This window comes from Balaenoptera acutorostrata, chromosome 6, assembly GCF_949987535.1.
Source record: "Balaenoptera acutorostrata chromosome 6, mBalAcu1.1, whole genome shotgun sequence".
NCBI classification, from domain to species: Eukaryota; Metazoa; Chordata; class Mammalia; order Artiodactyla; family Balaenopteridae; genus Balaenoptera; species Balaenoptera acutorostrata.
Genome location: NC_080069.1, coordinates 67,834,657 through 67,855,624, shown reverse-complemented (window position 1 = coordinate 67,855,624; position 20,968 = coordinate 67,834,657). Strand labels below are relative to the sequence as shown.

Here is a 20,968-nt window from a genome sequence, read left to right as displayed (position 1 = left end):
TATTTTGTTCTTCCATTTATCAGTTGATGGACATTAGGTTGTTTCCACTTTTTGATAATGGCTAAGTTTTTTGTGCATTATCTCACTGGATTCCCGTAAGGATCCACCCAGTGAGGATAGCCACTGTGGAAAACGGTATGAAGGTTACTCAAAAAATTAAAAGTAGAACTGACATATGATCCAGCAGTTCTACTTCTAGATATATATTTGAGGGAAATGAAATCGCTGTCCTAAAGATATATCTGCACCCCTGATATTACAGCATTATTTATAGTAGCTAAGACATGGAAACAACCTAAGTGTCCATCGACAGGTGAATGAATAAAGCAAACTGTTTTATATATATATATATATATATATATATATATATATATATATATATATATATATATATATATATACATACAATAGACTATTATTCAGGCATAAGGAAGAAGGAAATCCTGCCATTTCTTTCAACATGGATGAATCTTGGGGTCATTACGCTAAGTTAAATAGTCAGATACAGAAAGACAAATACCGTATGATGTTACTTACGTGTCGAATCTAAAAAACCAAACTTATAGGTACAGAGAACAGTTTGGTGGTTGCCAGAGGCAGGGGGTGGGGAAAATGGGTGAAGGGGGTCTAAAGGTACAAACTTCCAGTTATAAGATGAGTAAGTTCTGGGGGATGTACTGTACCGTATGGTGACTATAATGAACAATACTGTATTGAAAGTTGCTAAAAGAGTAGATCTTAAAGCTTCTCATCACACAAAAAATTATAACTGTTTTTAGGTGATGAATGTGAATTAAACTTAACGTGGTAATCATTTCACAATATATACATATATCAAATCATTATACTGTATATCTTATATGATGTTATATGTCAATTGTATCTTGATGCTGGGGGGGAAAAAAAAAGACCCCACTGAGGAAGGTAATACTAGCATCCTGATTATATGAACGGGGAAATTGAGGAGCTGAGAGATTATGGGACCAGACAAGGCTATATGAGTTGTTGGACTTGTGTTAGGAATCCATGTCTCTGTAGGGACTCTTAACTGTTATTCTCTTTTATTTTGCTAGCCATGTGGACAAGATGAGGGTGACTTCAAATAGTTCAAACAGTTACGTTTTTTCATCTAAAACTTAGCTCTGCTATTTAATAGCAATGAGAAGGTGTATGTTGTGAGCAGTAAATGAGAGAGGAAATTTGGTGTTCAAGTAAGTGTGTGTGTTAGGTGTCTGTAAGAGGAGATTGGGCAAGATTTACACAAAATCCCATAACATAGTTTGCACCTCACAGTAGGCTGCCTCTCAAGTGCTTCCACCAAAATATCTCTACAGTGGAGGAGAGTGAAACCCTACCACTCCACAACACTCATGCAGATTTTGCATCTTGCTCCCTTAATACATTTGTTTGTATGCAAATATAAACCACGTAATTTAGCATGACAAAAGTAGATGCTCAGAAAGATGTGCCAGGTTTATTCTGTGTATTCTTCTACACCTGGCATGTTACCTGATGGCCATGGGGTATGTGAGGTGTGGTAGTGAGTTGCTAGCTGCTGTGTCCACTACTAGATACTTGAGGGGTCAGTGTAGAACTGTTTCTTTATTGGAACTTCCTGGTTTTCAAGATTATGAAAGAGTGGATTCTCCAATTATGTGACTGGTAAATTGGAAAGTCTTACAGAATGTTGCAGTAGTAACATTCAAATACGGTAAGTTTAAGAGCAGACTTCTTCCAAATAAATTCTTTCCAAATTGAAAACTTAGAAAAAAAGCACATTAAGAAAGTAAATATTAGAATAGAAAAAAAAAGGTTCTGAAAAGCATATTTTAAAGAACTTAACTTGCAAAAATTTTAACACATACCTTGTTTTCTCTTTATTTGGTGACTTTCAAAAAACTCTGATTGTCTTAAGTTGAATTTTTAGTTAAATTTTATCTTTTCTATCAGATCTATTTTTGTTATATTTCATACATGTGATTCCAAATTTGTTTTTTTCACTTGTTATGAAAGCTGCTAACATTCCTTTAGCCAGCATAGTTCTGAGTTTTGAAAGATACTATCATTTTGTATCAAATAGTATTCTGGTTATATTGGCTCCTTTATATATTGAATAAAATATTTTTAAGAAATGGTGGAGTGAGGGTGAGTGTGAACCCTGTACTTCTGCAAGTATTTTGAGGTAAAATTCATTTTGAGACACATACATTATGTCATAATTTGTGGTTTATGAGGTGTTTTCCAGGGCGATGTGAAATATAGTTCTGATAGCCTATTGAAAATATAAATTCTGAACCAATATGAAGTTCTTAACATATGGCAAATTGCCTTCCTTCAGTGGTTTTCCAATTTAACTTACGACCAGTCATCACATTGTTCAGGTCCTGATTACAAATCCCTATCAAAAGAAAATTAAGTAGACTCCTCTTTCTTCATTGATTTTAATTTAAAACTTAATTCATGCAGTGCTGCACAGAGTTACAGATTTGAAAAGCTTGATAGATCTATTTAAATTGTATTGCTAAAACTTTTCCGTGGGTTATGTGTTTGGGGACTGCCCTGCTGTGCTTTACTCTCTGTGGTATAGACTCAGGACATCTTATTGTATAGATACGGCTGTTGCATTATGTGGTACTTTCTCACCATTCACTAAGGTCTGCTTTCTTTCAAAGGTTATTTTCTATTTATGTATTATGAATATTAACCATAAATGGAGGGCTGCATTAAGTGACCAGATAGGGTACAATTATTCCTTTTATTCCCATTGGTATTGTAGCGAATGATAGTATTTCTGATGTTTCTGTTGGATGTACTTTTTAAATATTTCTGTCTGTTGCTCATCTTAAAAATCCAGGTACACCTGGATGCTTAAGCAGAATATACTACTCTTTGCAGGTGGTTCTTTATACCCTAATGGCTTTTTTTTAGATGTTTCATTTGTTTCCTTCCGATGATCTGTGGCCTCACATACTCCATGGTGGCATCAATAAAGGCTTGTTTACTTTAAAACTATCCCTGTAAAACCTTGCTATTCTATGCGGTTAAAATGGTTCATGATTAGGTAATGAGTGCTGGTAATTCTTTCATCAGATTGGTCATATTCTGGAGCTATTTATACGTAGTGAGCCACAGAGTTAGGTAAGTAACATTTCCAGTGGCCTTCATTTTGGTAGTGGAGGAGTTAAACAGCATCTGTGCTTCTTCCCACTTTACCCAGCTACATCACACATGCTTTCCTGGTGATTCTGTGTTCCTTCTGGGTCCTCTCTCTGATTCTCCTCTGTCTCTTCCATGTTTCTCTTGTCTTTCTCTTCTTGCTTTCCCGTTCTCAGTGTGGTGGTTTTTCCCTCTGAGTGAGGAAGGTAAAGGACAGGATATCAGGCACATTCATTTTCCTCTAGCTTACATAACTGAGTTAATGAGAGTCTGCCTCAGACAGACTGCAGGATTGAAGGCAGAGATGGGGAGAAACAACTGTGTTTCAGTGCATAATATACTGTTGAATGAAAGGGTTGCTGCATGTTTAGCTTCTTCATTTAAAGGTGTCCTCAAAACAGTATGTACTGTTCCTGCACAGGCTGGTGAGACAGGTTTCCAAGCTTTTGACTGGCCCTGGCTGGGAGTTACTTCAGGAAACTAGAAGCAGTTAAACTATTTAAAATCGATCAGAAAGAAACAAAGGTGGGAAACTGCTGTGTCTACTGTATGCCGGGCATTGGGACAAGTGCTTCTAGAATGATTGCTTCTAGGAGTCTAAAATGAGAGATTTCCTCTGTTAAAATGCAGATTTTCCTCTTCTACCTTCCCTTAATATTTTGTCCATTTATCAGTTAATAGGTAGATTGAGTTCAAAGCTGTTACAAATTGGAAGTTGTAGGTTTAGTCATTTTATATCATGCAAACAACTCTTGGCAGATCTTTTTTTTTTGTAAAAAAGGTCAACCCTTGGTGATATAAATATGTATTGTTTAATTTTTAAGAATTCTGACTCTGGTTTTTAGTACCAGGGTTTTTGATGGTGGACTTGGTCTATATTTGCGTAAAGCTGTCATTCTATAAGAGTACTAGAACATAAGCTTAAAAAAAGATTTGAAATTTTATCTTAATTGACACATTACTGCTTATAATTACTGTTTCCATTTAGGTTTTTTCCCAAGCAGTTCTCAAGGGTGTGATGCATTTCTTCGCCACAAGATGACACTGATATCTCCCTCAGTATTGAAGAAATATGGTATTCCCTTTGACAAGGTATATTAGTGTTACTCTTTAACAAATTCATTTAATGTGTGTAGTATTCGTATTTAAGACAAATTTAACATAAACTAATATATCTTTGACTTCAGGTAGGATTTTTAGGATGTGGGGAGAAAAATTCAGATTCATGTTTTACTTAGGTAACAGTTATTTACCTAAATATTAATTTGAAGCTACTTTTATTTCAAGATGCATTTACTAGAGATTTCATGCAGTTCTAGTTCACTTACAACAATACTGAAAGTAAAATGTAGCACATTTGACAGAATAAGATATATAGCTCTTCTCCATTGAAGTCTCTTATATGAGCAACAAAATTTATGTGTATGTGATCTATTTTTCTTTTTTTTAAAAGAAATCAGAGCAATTTTTATTAGCAGTTTGGTTGGTTAGAATCAGTGATTATGGTGCCAGTATGTTATTTCTAAACACATTCAGACATAATACAATTGAGATTTCATTATGGATAAAATTGCCTGATGATTTAATAATCAGATATTGCTTCTTTGGAGTATTTCTGAAGATTAAGTTCTGTAAGACGCTGTACAGGCTAGATCCCTCTTTCTTTGTGTCCGTGGGTAGTTACTGGGTCAGAATTATTACAGAGCATGAGCATTTTTATGTGAAGAAGCTGAAATGAAAAAAGCTTTTGACCAGATAAATAAAAGGTCTCTCTCAGTTGGAGGAGGATTAAGTCCTTAGCTACTTCAGAAACATTAAAAAAAATAGTTCCACTCTCTTTTCCATTTTTTATTTGACTGTCTTCCCATAATCCTTGCTGTTTTCCACCTTAGAAGCTTTTCACTTGTGACTAAATCTTTCCCTCTTCTTAATCTCAGGCCCTTAAAGTCCTGTCTTCCACCTCCCTCCCCCACCACCCCCAGCCCAGGCTTTGTTGAAAGTAGAATTTTTGCAAGGACCAAGAAACATTCTCCAACTTGAGGTGGTCCCGCTGTCTCACAAACAGGCTGTGCAGTAATCATGCATGAGACATACTTGTCTTATGTGATGAGGATACTTTCAACACTGGTTTAGTCACATACTTTTACCCATGACAGAAAGTGTGCCTTGGAGATGTGCACTGTGGAGAAGGTCCACAAGTGTGGGTGGCTGCAGCACTGCTGCAGGTACAGAGGTCAGAGGCTGCGCCCCCCCAGAGGGGCCGTTCCTTCTGGGGGGCCTTGTCTTACTCGCAGATGCCTCTGGGCATCAGGCTTTCCAGTCTCAGACATATCGTCAGTGCACGTTCTTTGAGGTGGTTGGCATAAGCCTGACTAAGCACTTTTATTTAAGTTGGAATATTAGAAGGCAGAGGAGGAGTAGACTGGAGTCCTCCAAGACAGGAAAACCTCTGCGGGTTTAGGGCTGGTGATAGGAATTGATCAAGCTGTTCTTTGGAGAGGGGTTGTATGAAGTATCAGGACTGCGGGATTGGCTCATTTGCCCAGGATGGAGGACTTTGGAGCTTGTAGCTTCTTTCTCAAATTTGGGGAGAAGGAGGCAGGTGCCTCACACCCCTTTCTGGGCCGAGGCTCTTCAAGCACTATTTGGTAGTTCACTAGATGCACCAGGCTCTTATCTGGTCTTTTGAGGATGGGACATTTCGTGGCTTTTGTGGGAAGTGGAAGGGTGAGTGCTCGTCCACAGATGGTGAGACACCAGCAATTTAGAGGGCTGATTGGCAGTTGCAGTTTTTCATATGAAATACTGCCACTTCCCCTTCCACCTTGATGAAGTGTGTGTGATGATTGTGTGCTCCTCAAGGAGCTTATTCTCTGATGATGATAATGTAACTTGGGACAGAGTAGCACAGACTTCAGAATTATACTTCCCAAGTTCATTTCTGATTCCATCACTTGGGTAAATTACATAATTTTTCTGAGCCTCAGTCTCTTCATCTGGAAAATGGGGATAATAATAGTACCACTTAATAGGGCTATTATGGCGATGAAAAGAGATGATCTATATGAGGGGCTTTGCACAGTACAGGTTATATAAAATAATAACACAATCTTCCTCCTCAGTTTAACCTTCTCTCTTTAGGCAATCATTTCGCAGTTGGACTAACAATTTTTTCTTCTTCTTTCAGTGAATTTGTACGTATTCATACATATATATGAGAAAGTATGTTTAACAAATAGCTAATTTCTGCTTTTCGATTACGTACACTACCCTTTCTGACATTTTTTGCCGTATGGAATTATGATGCTTGGTTAGTCTTATAATAAAAGGGACTTGTTCTTGTCTACCCCTATATCTTTTTTTTTTTTTTTTAATATCAGTTTGTTACATAGAGGCGGTAAATTAGCCTTATATTTTGGCTAACTGGGATTGACCTGTTTCTAGAAATTATATAGAGGCATAACATTTAGGGTCCAATTTAATGGGAACAGGTACTTTTTCAACAAGGCAAGAACAGGGTTTTCTAGGGAGAGTAGAGAGAGATTGTAGGTGGAATTCAGTGGAGCAGTGAAGCTAGTTTCCTTATCCCACTGACAACAGACTTACCCTCTTCCTCCACCTTATAGGGCTAGAAACAGTTGAGCAGAGTGAGTTTTGTTTTATCACATTGTACAAGGAAGTGCCTAGTTTCCAAGCACAATTATAATTAATGAGATTCAGTGAGACCAGGAAAGGAGAGAATCAGGCTTTGTTCTCACGTGGCTCGGAGTGATGGAACTGGAACCATGTTGAACACTGATAAGCCATTCTCTGCCTGCCAGGTGGCAGCTGAGTTGCTGCTCATTGCAATAGAACACCTGCTGGGGTGTCACAGGGGAGGGGGTGATGAGCTAAATTTCAGAATTGTTGGGAAAGAAAATACTTCCACACACAACATTTTAGCATTCCTAAAATGGTAACTGAATTGCAGTGTGTGCACCTGTATTTATACAGTGTGTCTCCTGTATGTTTCCACACAAGTGCATACTCACATATTCATTTATCAACATTTTAGGACTGAAATGAACCAAGGTAACTGAATGAATCAGTGAGTTATATATTTGATAGTCTAGCATTGAGTAGACAAGTTAACAAAAAAAAACACTGAAAAATTTAGCTTCACTGTATTTCTATAGCTCATGGTGTGTTTTGTATGCTTTGGTGATTATAAAAAAAACCAAATTTCTGTAATCTGAAAATTAGGAATGGACTGAATACATTTTTCATCTTTGCTTTTAGGCTGCTGGCTTATTTACCCAAGCTAGTTTAATTATATTTGAAAATGCACTCACTCACTCATACATACTTATATATTATACATATATTTGAATAACTATTTGGTAGAAATTTTACTATTAAATGGAATGCAGTTAATTGAATCTTTTCTAAGTATTATGAAAGGATAATTGGTGAATACTATCAACTCTTTAGCAACAAGAATTCATAATATTCAGCGTGTGTTATCAAAGTTTTTATAGCTCTAACTTGAAAAATGTCAGTTATGATAGTCCTGTTATATAATTCCAGTAATGTGAATTTTTAAAGTATTAAAATATACATAGTGAATGCTAATAAGAACAAATTTATTTGAATAACATAAAACAAAGACATCTTCAAATAGAATATAATTTCTTTGATTATAGACTGAATGATTGAACTACATTGCCAGAAGGTCACACCCTGTTTAGAAAATTCTTTTAAAAGTCTCCTGAAAAACTATTAAAGGATTAAGTAAAGGATCTGGGGGGACTTCTTTTATAGCTCGGACATCATAACATTTTTTCTTTTTTTTTTAATAGGAAATATATTTTAACTGTATTTGCAATTTGGGAAGTCTTATAATTGGGAAATATTATATGTTTTCTACCCTGCAGATCACCCAGGAGGCTGGCGAATTTATGATCACTTTCCCATATGGCTACCATGCTGGTTTTAATCATGGTTTCAACTGTGCAGAATCTACAAATTTTGCTACTGTCAGATGGATTGACTATGGGAAAGTTGCTAAATTGGTAAGTTATGTCTCAAACGCTTAAATTAAATGTGTATTCTGATTATTATAGTGGGAAAGCTAAGAGCACGTGCAGCATTTATTTTTTTCCTCAATGATGTATGCTTGTCACCATAGTAATTTATTCCAGACAGATATATTTATTTTACATAGGCTATATTAACATTTGTAGCAATGTTTTCCTGTTTGGAGATTAACATGGAGCAGTTTACTTTGAGAGGTAATTTTATGCAACCAGTGCTTGCTTTCTTAAGGCCACCAGTTGTTTTTTCGTGAGATTTTCCAGTGGCTCCGTGTGACTCCGTATTAGGTAGATGTGGCTCCTTCCATGTTAGAATTCAGTCCATGGCTTAGAAAACAGCTATTTACAGAGGAAATTGGTAAAATTGTTAACAAGAGGTTCAGGGAGGATGGTAAGAAGAAATAATTAAAACTGCCTTTAGTGCAGAAATGAATTTTTTGAAAGTAATAGTATAGAATGTATTTTAACAAGTACTATATCTTAATGTTAAACGTGGTATAAAAACTTGCATCTCCTACTCAGTATATTTAATTTCGTTCACAAACTGTGTATTTTCATTCACAAGCAACTTGTGTTAAATTTCATTAATTGCCCCCCTGCAGCGTTAAATAGAGGACATCTTCAAAGTGATGGTAGCTTCTATTAGGTTGCTTCCTTTCCTGTGGATTTTAAGGCAGATGTACAGGCTGGCAGAGGGCAGTTTCTTAATGAAACTGTGTGTTTTACTACAGAGTATGTAAAATTGACGTCTATTTGGTGGGAAATGGCACATACAGCCAATGTAGCCTTATCTTGGCCACTGCATGGTCCAGGCAAATATTATTCACTCTACATTGATAAAACTTTCATGTGGAACCACTGAGTGAACTTGGATAGAAATATATTCAGGGAAGACAACTCTAGGTTTATTTTACACAGGTATTTAGAAAATTGCATAATATATTAAAATAAAAGTATAGCAGCTCAGAAAGCATTTGAATGAATTTGTGACATAAAAGAAATCTCCTGCTATTAGAAGACTTTCTCTGTTCTAAGTAATTTTTATTTATGAGGGGTAATTTAGAAAGGAGCAGAACTGAACTACTTCTTTCCCTTACGCATCCTTCATATTACAATAAACCTAATTAAAAAGCAGAAAGCCCGGTGCACATACCTTGGTCAGCTACTGCCGTGCTTTTGCAGAAAAGTAATGCTTGTAGCTGCATCGAAACAGTGTCATAGCCCTGAGGTTATAACAAGGTATGTTATTTTATGGTTTGCATCTTTAATCATTGACATAATAAGTCAGCTATCCCAGCTGTTCAGTCACCAGAAAAATTAGTTGGTTCTTGTTTACTACAGCTTTCAGTTCTAGTTCTGAGTATTGGCTTCTTCCCAAGACTAAAATGTCCTGAGTGCATTTCCACCTTTCTGGGTGGTCAGAGTGGGAGTGGAGTGTGACCAAGTAAGAGAGGTCAGGAGTGGTCCTCTCTGAGGTCTCAGCTGATGGAGCCCAGACCTGTGGGGCTGTTAGGAAGCAGAGCCCCATGGTGGAAGAGGCAGGGATTTGAGGCCCAGCTCGTCTTCTTGCTAGCCAGAGAACATCAGGAAAGTCACTTCTTTTTGTTTCTTCCTATAAATTAAAAATTCCTCTCTACCTCATAGATTTGTTGTGAGGAAAAAAACTTAGGTATGTGGATACCCACTCATGCTGTGTTGATTTATATCATTCAGTTTAGTCAGGGGATATGACTGTCTGGGTTCTGGTTTTTTTTTACTGGGTACAAAATGTTCAATGGCTATAATGCAGTTTTGGCCGGTTAATTTAAAATTGTAATTACATGTGTTTGAGATGTTTCTAGGTGTTGTCTCCACGCTTTCCTTACTTTTGGTGAGGTGGTGCTATTCTGAGAATGTATTAGTTTTCTATTGCAGCTGTAGCAAATTACCATAAAATTAGTGGTTTCAAACAATACTCTTGTACTGTTTCGTAGTGCTGTAGGTTATACATTTGACATTGGTCTAACCAGCAAAAGTCAGGGTGCTTGCAGGGCTGCATTCCTTACTGGAGATTCTGACAAAGAATCCACTTCCTTGCTCAGTGAGATTGTTGGTAGAATTCAGTTCCTGGCAGTTGTAGGACTGAGTGTCTGTTTCCTTGCTGCCTGTCAACCAGGTCTTTGCTCCTAGAGGCCTCTCTCAGGTCCTTGCTGTGGTCCCCTACATTTCAGAGCAAGCAATCCACAGAATCCTTTTTGTCATAAAAAATATCATATTCACAGATTGCAGGAACTAGGACATGGATATCTTTGCTGTTAGGGGTGGAACCGAGTGGGGGAGTGTGTGGGCGTCAGCATTCTACCTACCACAGAGAGCTTCAACTGATAACTGACACGGTGACGTATTAAGAATCTACTTTGGGACTTCCCTGGTGGCGCAGTGGTTAAGAATCCGCCTGCCAATGCAGGGGACATGGGTTCGAGCCCTGGTCCGGGAAGATCCCACATGCCACGGAGCAACTAAGCCCGTGCGCCACAACTACTGAGCCTGCACTCTAGAGCCCGTGAGCCACAACTGCTGAGCCTGCATGCCACAACTACTGAAGCCCGCATGCCTAGAGCCCGTGCTCTGCAACAAGAGAAACCACCGCAATGAGAAGCCTGTGCACTGCAACGAAGAGTAGCCTCCGCTCACTGCAACTAGAGAAAGCCCGCGCACAGCAACGAAAACCCAACAGAGCCAAAAATAAATAAATTAAAAAAAATAAAATAAAAGAATCTACTTTGATTCGTGTAACGAATTTTGGTTATTCTGCATAAAAATAGGAAACTAATCTTGGATACAATTTTGAATGTTTCACTAAAACATCCTTAGGCTTTCTTAAATTTATTCCTCAGTATTAATGTTTTTCTTGGCTATTCTGAATTGTTTGCTTACATTATAATGTGCTGTGATGGCATTTTGAGGGAAGATTTTATTGTCTTTTATCATTTATTTGACACATATTTTTATTGATTTTCAAGTCTGTTTCTTTAGGGAACCTTATGAATTTACTATATTGTGTGTGTGTGTATGTACGTGTGTGTGTGAACATGTGTAATTTTTAATCTTAGGAAAATTTGTAAATTGGGCAGTTTTTGTATTTTGCTGGGGACAAATGTAATGTATAGTGATTTAATTATGAATTGTACTTAAAGACTTTTAACTTTGATGATGGCCAAATTGGTTAGTCTTAATTCTTTGTCTTCTTCAATTCATTCTAAATGATACCTATTTAAAAAACAGTAGTTTTTCACAAGTGATGATGAGTTATGCATTTAGGGGGGATAATTTAAAAAATAATGGCATACTTTTTATAGTTGAAGCACTGGGGAATGACATCTGCTTTACCTGTCGCATGTTGATTTGAGTATATAAAAGCATCTGATAAAGTGTCTGTGGTGTGGCATTAATTAATTAACGTGGTGCAGAGTGAAGGATCTCTACTGATAATATTTCATATATTACAAACCAATATTTCTAATTTTATAACATAGACAAGAGCTGTTAGGAGAGGTTATTTATTTATTTATTTTTTAAATTTTATTTATTTATTTTATTTATGGCTGTGTTGGGTCTTCGTTTCTGCGCGAGGGCTTTCTCTAGTTGCGGCGAGCGGGGGCCACTCTTCATCGCGGTGCGCGGGCCTCTCACTATCGCGGCCTCTCTTGTTGCGGAGCACAGGCCCCAGACGCGCAGGCTCAGTAATTGTGGCTCACGGGCCCAGCTGCTCCGCAGCATGTGGGATCCTCCCAGACCAGGGCTCGAACCCGTGTCCCCTGCATTGGCAGGCAGATTCTCAACCACAGGGCCACCAGGGAAGCCCCGAGGTTATTTTTTAAAATTAATTTATTTTATTTATTTGGCTGCATCGGGTCTTAGTTGCGGCACGCGGGATCCTCGTTGCGGCATGTGGGATCTTTCATTGCAGCACGTGGGCTTCTCTCTAGTTGTGGCATGCGGGCTTCAGAGCGCATGGGCTCTGTAGTTGTGGCACGCGGGCTCAGTAGTTGCAGCATGCAGGATCTTAGTTCCCTGACCAGGGATCGAACCTGTGTCCCCTGAATTGGAAGGTGGATTCTTAACCACTGGACCACCAGGGAAGTCCTCAAGAGGTTATTTTTTAATTTAAAAAATAATTTTGGAAAGATAACCCCAGGTTCACTGATATTATTGGTGGTCTTTGTTTAACAGCCAGCAGGCTTTGGTTAATAGGAACCTTTTAAGCCATTCAAGTGGCTTAATGTAGATGGGGACAGAGCTCTGTTTTTTCAGGTAATGCTTGTCTGCTCTATACCAGGCACCATGTATGTTTCTGTGAATTCATCACTTGGAGGCTGACCTATTTGATGGGAGCCAGAATTGAGGGTAGAGTTGGCACTGCAAGGGATCCAGGACTGCTTCCTTTGTTGTTGGCTACTTGACCTCTGGTGGCATCTCTGGAGCAGGACAGGAGGTGGGGTTTCTGTGGATTTCCTTTGAATGTATTACTGACCTTTTGGTATGTGGTATTGGTTCATGAAACCTTCCCTTTGTTTAAAGCATAGCTTACATTGACTAGAACTTCCATGCCATTATTTGTGGTGATCCCAAATACTCGTCTTCCAAATTTCAGCAAATTCCTGAACCTTTGATATTCTCAGCTAAATAATAATAATAACAACAATAATTATTATGTGGATATTCCACTGCCTGTTGGTATATTCCCTGTATTCTAGCACTTAGTCCAGACGGCTCTTTATTATAGTATCTACCCAAACTGCCTCACCTCTCACATAAGGCTTTTTTTGTGCCTAGATTGTGGAGAAGGTCTTTAGAAAACAGGCATAGGTAGAAATGAGCCATGATAGCAACTTAATTTGACTATCCTTGTTTCTAAAAATTCCTGCTAATACCCTCGGCCTTGCCGTTCCTCTTGTTTCTGTCTTTTCCTCTCTTCTCTTTAGGATCATTCAGCTGTTTTTTGCCTTGACCTAGTAAATATAGCAAGCCAAATCCTGCATGATACTCCAGAAGAGAAGGGCCTTGCCTTAAGAGGGCCCACCTACCTAAGAAAGCGGTTATATAATTTCCCCCCCATTTAATTTATCAGAATTAAGGTTTTCACTGAAAAAAATTGAGAGGAATGTTCCAGGTGGCCGCATGCCCATATGCCTACTTATAGGTGGAGTTCAGCTTTGGTGAGTGCCCGGCGAGTTTCTTCTCTGGAACAGGAATTGTGTTACATGATTGTACAAAAGGACTTGTTTTCTTTGTCTTCAAGGAGCGTTCATAAAGAACAGAAGGGTTTTTAATAAACCTCCATTTGCAAAGCTATAGTATGCGTGGAACATATCATCCAGTTATTTTAGGCATTTTTCTAGCTTTGAATATCAGAGTAATCTAGAGTGAAACACTGTATATTTTTTTCTAGTAGAGATTTAAAAATATCTACCAGACTGCATAGCAGTTGAACTAAGATATTGGTGTATATTCGAGATGAATGTTTTCTGTTCCTGGAACGTTCTTTCTGTCTGTGGTGAAATGGAGTCCGTGGTAACTTCTGTGCAGCAGCTGTGGTGGCATTCACAGGTCTGCTTCCTAGCTAGGACGGATCAGAGAGCTGGCCTGCAGGTTGTATTTCATTTTTCCGTTTGGTGGGATGAAGTGCAGTTGTTTTGATGTTAGGTTTGATGGATTTGTTTGCCACTGCATTCATTAGCTTCACATCAGAAAACTGACAGGCTGTTAAATGAAACTTTGGCTTAGATTTTCAGCTTGACTGTTTGGAGACATTTGTGAAGATATTATGTTTTTGTGTTGCAGCAGCCTCCAGCACTATGATTGTCTCTAAGGGAAGAAAAGTTATTTACTGTACTGATTTTCTTGAGTAAAAACGAATCATTGTCTGGGGGACAGTCATATCTAGCCTACACCATCAGAAGCAGTGTATTTATGACAGTGTGTGCAGCATGAGAGACTTATCTATGGCATGATAAATAACATTATCTTCTTGGAAGGAAAGGTAATAGTTGGTGACTCCAAAATGATATCTCATATTTTACATTAATTTTATTTTAAGTGATAATCTATTAACATGATATGCCAGAAAGTTGAAAAATTGCACTGCAGAGCTGGGAATGTTCTCTTATGAACTCCAAGAGCATTACTTCACTATCTAACTTTAAAGCATTCGGACATTTGAATTCTCAAACGTTTGAACAAGTTTAAAAAGAGATGATAGAATGTTGAAATTGATTTCCTTTTAATCTGGAAGGGATTTCAACTATTAAATTGTCTTTCATGCAAGAACCATGATATGGGTTCATTTTATTTTATATTTCAATCCTTCTCTAAAATTAAATTTGGTTTTTCCTAAATCAGGTAGCAATTGTCCTAAAAAAATCTTTAATCTTGGGCAGTCTTTATTAAAGCAATCAGGAATCATTTTAACAGTGAGTCTCTAGGTTATATTTTAATATGCTTTAGATCGTAGAATACTAGTATAGTGACATTTCTCTATTCTTACAGCTTGTGAAGGAAAGAAAATGTAGACAGTGTTGCACATTGCTCATTTAACAGTTCTTGGCATTCTCATTTTAAGTGTCTGGTATGGCATATAAAATATGAACTTCGGGAGTTTAGTGATTTTATATTTGCATTTTATCTTTTTACCTCTACTTTGTCTCTGTTTCCTGGATCCTGGTGGTACAACATAGCAGTGCTGATGAGTGACTCTCCTCTGCCTTTTTTACAGAGCTTAAAGGAAAGAAGAGAAAATACCATGTAGAGAAAAAGAAGCATACAAAGTCATGTCTTTAGGAGTTTGTACTCTAACTGGGAAGTTAGTATTTATGTATCAAGAAGAGGTATTAAGAAAGAAAATAGTCACATTATGTCCCCATTTTATTCTGATGAAGTATTGAGTTGTGGGATTCAGAAAATCTGAGACTTCAAGTAGTATACTAGGAGAGCCAGTTGATTAGTATATATTGTTTCTGCAGGAGAGATATTTGGGGCTTGAGTCCTCAGAGATAGGGAGCCTGATTTCATTCAGTGCTAATTTAAATTTGCTAGATTATGGGATTTGAATGGAACTAGGTATATGGTTTATGACACTGATGTTTAGTTGCTAACCTGAAATCAAGGTAATATCTGTTTTTGAGGCTTTAGTTAACTCAATACCTTAAAAAAAAGTAAATTGGCTTTTTGAATAATGTGTACACTGTACTGAGAAAAATTAATTTGTCTTTAAGCCATTCTACTTTCATCTAGTTTGATAGTAGTAGTAGCCGACATTGTTCACAATCTGCCAGGCGTTGTGCAGGGCACTTCACACATGTTACTTCTTGCCATCTCAGAGATAATGCATCTTCTGTCCTCTACTAGCCCCCTTTCTCAAACCAAGGAGTTGGGATGATGCCTAAAATGAGGATGGTGAGGTTGAGATTAGAGGCAGAAGGTTGGCCCCCTAGTGCCCCATGTCCTTCTGGATTCATCTCCTTGGATGCGGTGGATTAAACAGGTGCCAGCCAAGTATGTGATTTGTAGGATCACTTTTAAGATACTTGAGGCTTCAGAATGATCCTGTCCCATGTAAGTTGTAGTTGACAATCACCACCAGGTGGTGGTGATTCTCTCTGGCATTTGTTTTTGTTTGGATTCTTAAAGCCAGTGGACACTTTATTCTGTATTCTTATGATCTGTTGATCAACCTACATATGAATTCTTTTTTAGCCCATCGTTAACCTCTCGGGCTTCGACCACCCTACTCTTTGACTTAGTTGGGGGGAAAAAAGGTTCTTTACTTCCTTCTTCATTTTGAGGAGTGAGGGGGATCCTGAGGCATCAGTCTGGACAAAAAAGTGTGTACGTAGAGAATCAGAACAAAGTTTAGTATGCTCCTACCTTGACATATTTCATGATTATCAGGGATCTAATTTTACTGAAGCACTTTTTGAAGCTTTGGGGAATTTTTTGTTTACCATTTCTTTTGCCTTTTCCATGTTTTTTTTTTTTTTTTTCAGTGTTTATAACAGTAAACACAGTAAAAAAATTCCATAAAAGGCTGTGTCCTAGATAAGTGTCTGGAGAAGATGGTAGAAGTCGGGAGTGAGTATTCCGGCCAGTGGTGATCCAGAATTCTAGGAGAGTAGCGGGAAGAACACCTTGGCGGTATTTGAGGGAAGCAGGTTGGCCAGCCCCTCGAGGGAACAGAGGGATAATGGGAGAATCATTTGGGCTCTGGGCACCCCCAGCATTTATAAACAACAGATTTCCTGGTTCCCCACAGCTTCTCATTCTCTCCCACACAGGGTTTACTGTGTTTTCCTCCTTCTGCAACTACCACTGAGAAGACAAGCAGTTTATTTAGTAAGGGGTGGTTTCCTCGCTTGAGGGATTTGCAGCCAGGTGGCCCCAGGGTTGGTGCAGCTCAGCAGTGTCGTGAGGTCTCATGCTCTTCCCCTCCTTCTGTCTTATTCTCCTCCGTGGGAGGGTATTTATTAGCAAGCTTGCCACTATAGCTGTGCTTACTCCAGACGTGTTTCTTCCAGGGAGGAAGGAGGGGGACAATGCAGGAATGTGGCTCACCCACGTCCCTCTACCTGGGAGGAAAATCTTTCCTTGAAACCTACCTGAAAAAACTCTTATATCTCATGTCCAACCCAAACCATAAGGAAGCTAGGAAAGTAAATGGCAGGTCATTTTGGGAGAGCACCTGTTATGTGCTGGGCCCTGTGCTTCAGTTAAGAAAGTAAACAAGACATGTGTGGTCTCTGTCTGGTCGATCGATCCACATTTAGAGTCTACAGTAGCTGTTCTCAACCCTGCGGAGCTTTAAAAGCATGGACCCACCCAGACCAATAGGATAAGAATCTCTGGTGAAGGGATACAGCATTTGCATTTTAAAAATCACCCTAGGTGAGCCTGCTGGATGCTTTGGGTTGAGAACCACTGGTCTTCAGTGATTTAAATAGGCCTTTGTTGTTTGGGTTGATGTTTTCTTTTTTACATTTCAGCTAAAGGTTCACTGGCAGCTCTATCAAACAGACCAAAATAATTATAAATGCAATTTATATATAAATATAATGTATAAATTTACCACATTTAAAAATTTTCTTCTGAGAACCTAAAGCTTTCCAGTCCATATGTGACATCCATTTTTACAACTTAACTCATCACGTCAATTCAGATGATGAAGCCTAAGATTTCATAGCAGGAAGGGAGATGATCGATTTGGAAGGTTTGCGGACAACCTAAGAAAAAGGAAACATGGACCATTAAAATAAAGTCAGTTCTTATCTAACACCAATAAGCTGATTTTCTTTGGGAAAATCACTTTGCCTTGCTAAGACTGTACTGTTGAAATAGTGGTCCTGTTCCTAAATTTATTCAAAAGCTGTGGTGGAAATGTCCACATGTTGGTTAGGAGGCAGCATGGCGAGGGGTAAAGAGAGCACAGTTTGTAGCTAGTGGGGCTGGATTTGAATATGGGGACGACTGCTTGCTAATGATTAATCCTAGCAAGGATTCACTTGATAACTTTATGATCTGGTTGCTAATTGTTTGTTCTTACAAGTACCTCCCTCAAAAGATCTATATAATCTTTTGATTCAATGCTGTAACTTACAGAAAAAGCTAGTTATAGGAGGACCCGGGAAAATTTCTCAGGTGGGTTCTGAACCCTTGGCCTAGCCACATAGTGATTTTTCTTTCTCAGTGGAAGAGCTAAGTGTGAATTAGGACTTCTTATATAAGGCATGCCAACCAAGGTCACTGTTTCCTTTCCTTCAAGATACTTGTTCTCTGCTGATTGAACAAAAGCAACATGTGCAGATGCCCAGTTTGAAGTTTGATGTAGGCATCTTGCCTACTTGATCATTTGCTGTGACCTCTTTGAATCGAAAGAGAGCTTTAATGGGATTTCACTGAGGTCAGTGGCTATAATTAGACTTTAATCTGTGGATCCACAGTCTATCCTCCCTCTGCTGTGAGCAAGATGATAGAAAGCGTGAATACACCTCTCTTCAGAACTGCTTGTCAGGACTGTAGCCCGGAAATTCCCACGGGGGCTATAGCCCCGGAACACTCTCTCACCAGAGCCCCTTCTCAAGCAGAAGGTTGAAAGTAATGAAGGTAGTAGCTGAACAGGGTGTTGATATTTAAATATCAAAGGGAATAAAGAATGGGTGAAGAAACCCCTGATTAATCTCTATTACTGTTTTAACAGTTCCGCACTTCCGCAATTAGAAGAATCAGAGCGTTAGCCGATTCAAAGAGGAAAGGTGCCCCCAGTTAGGCAGACCCTAAAAAAGTCTGATATAATATAGAAACCCAGCGCTTGGTTCTCTCCCTCTTTCAGCCATGCCCAGTATTTTAAATTTACTATGCTTTTATTCCCTACAAACTATGCCTAGTAATATTTTTTTTGCCTCTTTCCGAAACGAGGAAGGTAAAGCAAGAGTATCTTCTGGACATTCCAGATACTCTGGAGGGATGATTTCCAACATGATAGCTTAGAGCACTGATGGATTCTTTGTGGCTCTATCTGTGATATTTAGTGCTCACAGCTCATTCCATCTGGCATTATTTTTGTCTTTCATTTGTATTGATCAGCTTGCTGATCCTGCCAAGTGCTGTCCTGAAGGGAGAGCAATATCAATACTTGTATGCCTCTTGCTTATAATGCTGAGTGCAGTTTTACGATGGTGTTATGTTTCTCTTACTGTCTGATATTTTGATTTTTATCATACTTGAGTATGACCAATGAATAAGTAGCTAAGTAAGGGAAGTTTCAAATTAGTGTTGTTAAAAATATGAAGAAATAAAATCGTCATATTGGGGAACTGTCTATTTTATAATCATAAATAGCAGTATTTTGGCAGATAGGGGATGAGGATTGTATATATATATATTTTACCAATATTGCTATTATTTTATAGTCTTTTAGTAAAAGGCTAGAAAAACATTAAGGAAGAAAAATTTAGCATGCATTATGTTCCATGTATAATATATCAAAGTTAGTTTTATAAAATTAATTATATGTTGTATCTCCCTTCAAGATGCTTCATTAGAAATATACCTCAAGTAGTTATTGAGATTCCATGATCTGCTTAGTATTGCCATCAGGATCACTCCTGACGTGACACAAGGTAGTGGAGGCGGCTGACACTTTGGAGAGTAACAGACTGTCTTGAATCCCTCTCAGGCTGTGTGTAATTCTGCTGAGCTTCATTTTCCTCATATATTAGGGAGGCATTGTTGTGCAGTGAAGGCGGACAAGTTCAAGGCTTGGCCAGGCTCTGACTTGAATTCTGCCTTTTCCTTTTGTGATTGGAGCAAGTACTTAATTAACCTCTTTAAATACCTTTTTCCCATATGTAAAATGGAGATTATAGCCTCTTTAAGTTGTTCTGAAAAATAAATGAAATTAAGTCTGTAAGGAGCCTTGCAGAGTTGTGGTGGGGACTGGATAGATGTGTGGTGGGTTAGGATTGTGTTTCCTCTGCATCTTTCTTGCAGAATTCCAGTTTGGGGAATTGACCTTGGCTCAGTGGTGGGCCTGGCTGGTCTAAGAGAATTCTCGTTTCCTTTTCCAGCGATGATGGATCAGATCAGTGGACCAGTCTTGGCCAAATAGAAGGAGGAGGAGGGTAGGATAGGTGGAGAAATAGAGGAAAACGCCAGCTTGCCCTAGGAGAGTAAGGGGAGGCTCGTCCCTCTAGATGAGGACAAGGAAGCACTGAAGTCTCCAGCCTGCGATCTTAAGGGGACCAGACCTAGCTTAAAGCCCATGCTTTGGACACCAGGTTAGGGAGCTGAAAGGCTTCTGTTTAAAATAGAAGCCTGGAGAAAGCAGGCCAGTGTTTTATTTTTCATAACTTTGTCAGAAATACAAGTGTTTGTTGCTCCATCTCCAGGGTATTTCTTTCCTTACTAAAAGTGTTTTGATGGCTAATTTGAGTGCAAGCAAACAAAAACCCAACCCAATCACACAGACCCGTGTTAGAATTCTGGTTCTGTGTGTGGTACTTGTGTAACCTGCCTCTGTGAGCCATAGTTTTCCTACCTGTAAAGAGGGCTTTAACTGGTGCCTCACCAGGATGGGGGCCACAGTGGGGGCAGGCACCTAGCACCATGCCTCTCTCACTGAGTACATTTTTAAAAAGCCATTCATCATGGTCATTTCTAAGTCAGGGAACTCCCTAATACTATTTGGGGAAGACTGGTGGGGTTCAGGCCTGAGGTGCTGAGAAACAGTGGCTATGGGGATAGTATTTGCAGCATACGTGCTAACAGCAGGCTGGGCAGATGGATTGCTTTATATATTTCTACTGAATTCTCACATCCATTCACTTTTACTTTCTGCCAAAATGAGGGCAGCATTTGGAGTTCTGTGGGCCAGATTGCCAAGAGGAGGAATTTGAAGGAGCTGTTGCTTATATGTTCAAAAACATACTGTGGCTCTTGGGCCCTCTGTTGAATTCGAAAGACCATGTGTTGTAAATTCTTGGAAAGAAAACCATCATGGACGTTGTAGATTCCTGCTAAGTTTGACTCTCGTCCAGACATGGCTTTTACATACTGCATGCATATTTGAATTAAGATAAAAGAATAGGTTGTTTCCAGCAACTTTCTAAATTTTCATAAACTATATTTTTATACGGCTTAGTCATAATTTTCAGTGTTTCTTGTATTCCCAGTTCTCAGGAATGTGTATTCTGTCCTTCAATTTTAAGTAT

The 20,968-nt window shown here is 38.6% G+C and overlaps 1 protein-coding gene across 9 annotated transcripts in view; it reads left to right on the top strand.

Moving 5' to 3' along the window:
- The window catches only part of KDM4C (lysine demethylase 4C), a 409,893-nt gene that overhangs the window by 108,959 nt on the left and 279,966 nt on the right, over positions 1-20,968 (top strand). For all 9 annotated transcript variants that reach the window (XM_057548130.1, XM_007189029.3, XM_007189030.3 and 6 more), the window contains 2 exons: positions 4,145-4,248; positions 8,070-8,207. In XM_057548130.1, the coding sequence (XP_057404113.1) occupies positions 4,145-4,248; positions 8,070-8,207 (242 nt within the window). The remainder of the gene's footprint in view (positions 1-4,144; positions 4,249-8,069; positions 8,208-20,968) is intronic.